The sequence below is a fragment of the Saccopteryx bilineata genome, chromosome X (genome assembly GCF_036850765.1).
Source record: "Saccopteryx bilineata isolate mSacBil1 chromosome X, mSacBil1_pri_phased_curated, whole genome shotgun sequence".
Lineage (NCBI taxonomy): Eukaryota > Metazoa > Chordata > Mammalia > Chiroptera > Emballonuridae > Saccopteryx > Saccopteryx bilineata.
This window is the reverse complement of record NC_089502.1, coordinates 59109431-59117312: the sequence shown is the minus strand read 5'-3', so window position 1 is coordinate 59117312 and position 7882 is coordinate 59109431. Positions and strand designations below refer to the sequence as shown.

Sequence of the window (7882 nt, the reverse complement as noted above, 5' to 3'; positions counted from 1 at the left end):
CACCTGGGCGACGGGCTTCTATGTGGGTAGCGCCATCTCTAACAAAGTGAGCATAATACATTTTATCTGCCCAACACCATGTAAGATGACATGTTCACAGATTCCAGGAATTAGGATGTATACATCTCTCAGAGCTATTACACTGCCTACCACACCATCACTTGACAAATGCTTTTTGAGTACCTATTATACATGGAGAACTTCATGCTCTGCCTTATGGAGACCCCTGAGTGAGAGAGAACTATTCAGAAAAAGTAAATAACAATATAAGGTTTTAGGCTTCAGGACAGGTAAGAACATAAGAGGAAATCTTGCTATGCAAATTAGAAGAGGGTGTGGCATGACTGTAGAGGTGTTCAGAAAAAGTTTCCTGAAAGAGTCAGAACTTGCTTAATCGGTTTTAAAGAAAGGGCAAACCTTGAGCATTGCTTTAACAATATTTAAACATTGAACTGAACTCAGTGAATTGAGTAAGTTTTGCATTCTGTCAAATTAATTAAACAAGGAAGCCATGAGACTGAAGTGGCTTTAATGGATTGGTGGGCCATGTAAGTAAACCGAAACCTATGCCCATAAATGCCTCAAGATTAAAAAAACAGAAGCCTAAGGATACCCAGTCACAAAGAGCTAAGGAGGCTTTAAGCTATACCCAATCAAATTATTTCCTTTTTTGCTTCTGTGCCTTCACTCTGTAAGTCATTCCTTAGCTTCTGTCTGTGGAGCACCGCTAACCACTTGCAGTTTAGTGCTGCTCAATTCAAATTGATTTTTGTTCAAATAAACGCTTTACATGTTGTGTTTAATATGCCTCAACTTATCTTTTCACAATACATATTTCTGAGTGCAGCTTTTCAACATTAACAGTCCTAAAATCAAAGTAGTCACTGCTATTCAAGCGATGTCTCCGTAACACTTGTCAGCTTCAAAAGCACTGTTCTAAGCTCATCTGATGCTCCCCGGAGTCCTGTGAGGGAAGTAGGAAAGGCAAGGAAGCACATGAACTGTGTCATCATTAAGTCTCCAAGCCCCTTTCCAGGCCTAGGTCTGCACCCTGTGTTCCTTCTGCCTGGCAGCCGCAACAACTTGTTTTCTCTCCTTTCGGTAGCAGTCTTCCCAAGCCTAGCTACAGAATGAGAGTTTCCCCACCTCCCCCATTTCCTGGCTGCCATTTAAAGTCAAGCAAACAGGCTCATTTAATTTGAGGTTTATTGGCTAACTACTTTGACCAAACAGGGAATAAAGCTAACAGATAAAGGATTGTCAAAGATTCCATAATATTACAAAGTTTATATAATGAATGGCTTCTAATCTTTTCCTTTTTTCAATGATAAAAGAAAGTGCCATTGGGTATAAGGTCCTCAGCTAATATTTTCTTAGACATCATAGCAGTGAGCCACTATGGAGTGCATTGTTCCAGATGCTTTACATATTTTGACTCATTTAATTTTCACAAAATTTAATTTTATGGATAAATAAAATAAGGCAGACTTCACACCCAGGTATATCGGCTCTGAAATCTGTTTTTTTAAAAATTTTTATTTATTCATTTTTAGGGGGGGAGAGGGAAAAGGAACAGGAAGTATCAACTCCCATATGTGCCTTGACCAAGCAAGTCCAAGGCTTTGAACCAGCAACCTCAGCATTCCACGCTGACACTTGACCCACTATGCCACTACAGGTCAGGCTGAAATCTGTGTTTTTAACCACTATACATACTGCCTCACTGCTGTTTCCCTACCACCACCCACCTTCTACCTGTCAACTGTGCCACCGGTGGGCCAGAGCTTAAAAATCTTAATAATCAAATACTTAAAAGACTTTTTAGAAGCATTTTTTTCCTGAGTATTCTAAGTACATTTTTAAACTGTTATTAATTTAGTACTGACTGTTACATATCAATTCCTGGAAAAGGTGTACAAGAGTTATAACTGTAAAGGTAAGTTGGAGACAAGTGATGACGAAGACAAGTGATCAGGAAGAAGACAAAAACCAACAAGTTAGGGTGTGGCTGTGTTTGCAAGGTACAGAAATCCACCTACTGTAGGCGGGATCAACAGTCTACAGAAAATGTTTCCAAAAGACTATGGCCTCTCGTGTAACTGTAGATGAGTTACTGATGACAGTAAAGGACTCCTTAGAGGTCTCCAGGAAGCAATCAACCTCAAACTTAAAGCCAATCTATAAACCTGGGAAATGCAAACATTAAGACAATCTTGTGAAACAAAGAGGGTGGGGAGGTATTATAATGTCTAGAGCCAAAAGAAAGAAAACAATTCTTGGAAAATTCATTTAAAAAAGAGATGGACAATTACAATTTTTTAAGTATGTCCAGCATTGCCTAAGGAAGAGTGGCCTCAGATGTGGGGCATAAATATTTTAGTTTGATTAGCTGGTTTAATCTTATTTTGAAACAACCCTATTGATTTTGCTGCTGCAGCTTAATAATAATATTTCTTTAAGATCATTTGACTATCTTTGCTCAGGTTTTATGTTCATCAACTGATCAATTGACTTCTTACTACTTTGGTATTAGGAATAGGGCCCCTACCCACTGGCTCCATTCAGCATGATATATAATCCTTTAGGTAATATATACATTGTTATCTAGATTATAAATCACAGGATCTCATGGTTGGAGGATACTTCAAAGATATTTAATTAACCATCCATCTGGTGCTGAAATTCCCTCTATAAAGTAACTGGCATGGGGTTGCTTATTTCTTCTTGACCTGTCAGGTAACAAGAAACTCATTACCCCTTCACTTCTTTGAATACCGTTTTAGAAAATTGTGCTTTATATTGAACAAAAATGTGTTACTTTAGAGTCTGCAGTCCTAGGTTGACTCCTTGGGTCACATACAAAACAAATTAAACTTTCTCCACCCCTACCCACAGAAACATTTATAAGCTCATGTCCCTGACTAACCTTTTTTCCAGGCCAAATTCCCTAAATTCTTTAATATCCTAATATAAGATAGTTTCAAATTATTACATCATCCTGGTTACCCTCCCATGGACAGGCTTTAGGTTCTCTTTTAAAGTGCAGTCTTGGGCATGCTGAAGTATTTTTGTAAAATTTCCAAAAGTAATACATTTTCATCACAAATGCTTAGGACAACTGTCTCTTTCTGTTTTTCCTTCCCCTCTGTCACACTTCCCCCCACTTCAAGCAATGCTGGAATGGCTATTAGTAGTTCTAGAATAAAGTTAAGGAGAAGTTCTGTTGGTGGTACGTTTAGTTTCGATTTATGAAAACATATCTTATGTGGTTTCCTGACACTTGCATATATATTGATAGTTAACTGATTGTTAGCTGTCTTAGTGTAGGAATGCCTTCCAGGAAGACTCCAGCCACCCGCTGTGCTAATTTCACTGTGTTGTGAAAGTTGCAAGTGTATTGGGCAGCTAATGAAAATGTTATGCTATTTTTATGAGTTTTGTAATACTGAAGAGATTTATCAACTTTTTAAAATATAAAATGTGCTATGCATTGAGCTGTACCCTAATAATGGGAAATTTTTATGGTATGTAAATTGTACCTCAATAAAACTATTAAAATGTTATGTGATTTCTTTTCTTAATTTAAACAAATATTCACTTTTATGCTTAAAGTAAAATAAGAGTATATAGCCAGGTATGTGCAAAAAGCTACACCAAACATCATACTTAATGGTGAAATGTTGAAAGAATTTCCTTTGAGACTGGGAATTAGACAAAGGGATCGCTATTACTATCTTTGTTTAACATTGTATTAGAAGTTCTAGTGAGTACAGTAAGTCAAGAAAAATATATAAAAGGTATAAGAATCAGGAAGGAAGAAATAAAATTGTCATTGTACCAAAAATATGACTGACTGTGTTTGTAGAAAATCTAAAAGACTAAATACAGAAGTATTATTAGAATTAATAAGTGAGTTTAGCAACATTGCTGAATACAAAAATTGGTATGTAAAAACCAGTTATACTTTTATTTATTTATTGTACTTTTAAATAATAGTTAAAAATTAAAATAAAAAATATACTTTACAATCATATAAAAATATAAAATACTTAGCAGTAAGTGTAACAAAGGAGGTACAAGAAGAAGTTGATTGTAAAATTTACACAAAATGCAAAAGGTTAACAATAACCAAACTTTCCTCTTGAAAAACAAGGTAGGTCAACTAGCCCTATCGGATGTCAAGAATTATCATAAAACCATTAGAAATAAGGCTGTGGTATGGGGTAGAACTAAACAGAGAATTCCAGGACAAACTCACCATTTGATATATAGTAGAAGTAACACTTTAGATCAGTGAAAAAAATAGCTTTTCAAAAATGGTGTTGTCACAATTAGTTTTCTATATGGAAAAATAATAAATTGGACCTCATCTCACAAAATACATGCAAAAAAGAATGAACTCCAGATGGATTTGAAACAAATGTGAAAGGCAAAAATATAAAGCTTTTAGAATAAAATATTAGAAAATATCTTAATGATCTCTAGATAGTGAAGGATTTCTAAAAAAAGGAAGAAAACTATAAATCATAAAAAGATTGGTAAATCAGAGTACATTAAAATTAAAAATTTCAAAACAAGCCAAAAACATAACCAATCAAGGACTAATATTGGATTATAAAAAGAATTCTAAGAATTTATAAGCCATAATAAAATAAACTGATAGAATTATAGGTCAGTAACCAGAATAAGCACTTCTCAAAAGAGAAACCTCAAATGGTCAATAACTGAACTACAAGATGCTCAACTTTATCAGGAAAACAAAAATTAAAATCACAATGAAATAGTATTTTACACTCATTAGAATCATAAAAACAAAAAAGTATGGAAAATACTAAGTGTTGGCGAGCATGTGGAAGAAATAGAATGCTCATTCATAGCTTATTGGAATATACATTTATGTGAGTATTTTGGGAAAGGGTTTGGCATTACATAGTGGAGTTGAACATAATCAAATCCCGGGACCAAGGAATTCCACTCGGGTATATACTTTAGAGAAACTGTAACATATCATCTACATCATTCCATCAACATTGTTTCATCACCATATCCAAAAGCGGTAGAATAAACAAATAAACCACAGTATAGTCATGCAATGGAATATTATATAGTAGTACAAATGAACTGAAACTAGGCGTGCCAACATGTGTGAATCTCAAAAACACAATGTTAAGTGAAAGAAGCAAACCATGGTACCATACGTACATCTAAACAGTTAAGTTCTATTAATTAATGTTCAAAAACAGGAAAAACTAAACAATATATTGTTTAGGGATTCATTTAGTTAAACTATAAAAAAAAAAAACCAAGGCAATGAGTATTCCCAATTTCAGGATAGCTGGTTATATCTGATGGGTGAGGGGAGAGGCAGGGGGATGTAACCAGGGAAGTTTCCACAGAGGACTTTAAGATATTGAAAAAAATGCTCTAATCTTTTTTAAATTTAGATAGTGAGTATATAGATACTTGTTCCTTAAAACTATCCTTTAATTACATCAATGTTTTTATATATCTTTCTATGTATATTTTACCATGTTGTAGTAGGAAAAAATCAGTGTCCAGAACTAAACACACTGCTCTAGCTAATGAATCATGCTAGGAAGCAGTCACCTCCCTCGGTTTAGGTACTTGAATTATTTTCTAAATTTATACACGTATTCTGCTATTTTTTTTGCCCATTCTTTTCACTTGTCCTTCCTGCCAGCCAGCTCTCCTCAGATCCAGATCATCTTCTCCAATACTCATCATCTTCCATATACTAAAGTTTCTGAGCCAGCCAGGCTTGAGGTCTGGATTGTAGCTGGCAGGTGTTAGAGCTCATCTGACAGCCCACCTTACAGCAACTTCTTTAACATGCTCACTTCTTCACTTCTTGTCCTGCTTCTCCTGATCTGTTTCTAACCCTGCCTATTGTCTTTCTCACGAGAAACCTTAACAGGTGCGTTATCAAGGAAGGTAATGCCTCATATTAGGTCATGTTGATAAGATGATGAGAGCATATTCTTATTCAAGAAGACTGCTATTTCCTGATGAAATAAAACCTCACCAGGGAAAACCCCTGTGGTTCTCATTAGTAGGGCCAGCCTACTTACTACCCAAGCTGATAACAGTTCCGTCCAGAGGAGGAAGGCTGCACGCACTTATTTATTCCTGGAAGCTTTGTGGGTAGATGTGCAGCTTTCAGCCCCTGAGCTGGAAAGAAGTCCCAAATCTGAAGAACCTTTCCAGAATCCAGGTTGCTGAATCTTTTCTGCTGCCTAGAGAGGTTCCAAATCACCTCTTGAGAATGGGAAACTGGGTGGTTAACCATTGGCTTTCAGTTTGGGTTCTGGTAAGTGATATTTCATTGCCTATTAATTACTCTTAACAGAGTAAGGAGACATCATATTTGTTTATATTTGTTAAGCTATTTGAAAGGGAAAGATCCCATGCCATTGTGGAGCTCATCAAGGTCAGTTATCAGATATAAATTCCAACTCAAGGATTACAGATATATGGTTTATTCATTCTTCTGTGTACAATATATTTCACTACTTTAGAGAAGGAAAAAATCCAACTCTAGAAACTGGTTGGTAAAGAGACAAATAATATGCTCTCAAGCCACAACTATTTAAAATTTCAGTATGTTTTCATTTTCTGTCTTCTTTTTTTTTTTTTTTTGTCTTCTTTTTTTCTCTTCCATCTCACTTCTAACTACTGCCCTGGGGCATTCTTTTCTCTCCATCCTATACTGCTTACATCAGATTTCATAAAATGATTAAATATTTGAGTTAGAGGTGATCTTAGAGATCATCTGGTGCAGCATTGTCCATTAGAAATATAACTTGAGCCATATATGTGATTTTTAAAATTTCTAATACTTATATTGAAAAAAGTAGAAAGACAGTCTGGCCTGTGGAGGTGCAGTGGATGGAGCGTTGACCTGGAACACTGAGGTCACTAGTTGTATCCTCAGGCGTGCCCGGGCAAGGCACATATGTGAAGCAATCAACTATGACTTGATGCTTCTCACTCCCCACCCCCCCAAATCAATAAAAACAAAATGTTTTAAAATAATAAATAAAGAAGTTATAGGCCTAAATGATACTTTAGACCAGATTAATTTGATAAAAAGAGAAAAAAGTAAAAACAAATAGGTCAAATTAATTTCAAGCAATATAGTTGTTTAATCCAATATATCAAAATATCATCCTGTCAGCATGTAATCAATACTGAAAGTATTAGCATGATGATTTATATTCTTGTATTTTTACTGTCTTTGAAATCTGTTGTGTATTTTATACTTACAGCACATCTCAAACAGAACTAGCCACATTTCCAGTGCTTAGTAGCCACATGTGGGTGCATAGCGCAGATACATGTCAAGACCTTGATTTTACAAGAGAAAATAAGACCTGGATTTCACATAGTGAGTTAATTGCAGAACCATCACTCAATCCCAGCTCCCCAGTGTTCACACCAGAACTCCTGTGTGTGCATGAGCAGGTGTACACTCTCATTCTTTCATTTCTGAGCCACCCCTGAGCCTAGGACTCCCTGTGCCCTTTCTCACTTTTCTTTATCTTTCTGTCATTGTCCCTTCTAGGGTTCTCTCTTTTCTCCTGTTTTTCCTTTGGGTCGCATAGGACTGCCATGTGCTCCAGGGAAGAAGGTGTGGAGAACAATCATGTTCCTCTGGAGGGTTGTTCTGCATTTAATGACAGGCCAAACGTTTATTTTGGCAGGTTATAACTTATATTTTCAGTGTTCCAATGACCTATTGTTTAATTTCTTTTGAAGTAGTTTAGGAAATAGCGTGCTTGGGAATGAATTTCAGTTCTGCTATTAACTGAGTGACCTTGATCAAATTGCTTATCCTCTTTAGACTTCGGGTTACCTGTGTGAG

General features: G+C 35.8%; 1 protein-coding gene across 1 annotated transcript in view; it reads left to right on the top strand.

The window, feature by feature from the left end:
* Window positions 1-6167: 6167 nt before the first annotated feature.
* NOX1 (NADPH oxidase 1) overlaps window positions 6168-7882 on the top strand; it is a 28285-nt gene continuing 26570 nt past the window's right edge. The window contains exon 1 of the mRNA XM_066249204.1: window positions 6168-6328. Within this exon, the coding sequence (XP_066105301.1) occupies window positions 6284-6328 (45 nt within the window). The 5' untranslated portion in view covers window positions 6168-6283. The remainder of the gene's footprint in view (window positions 6329-7882) is intronic.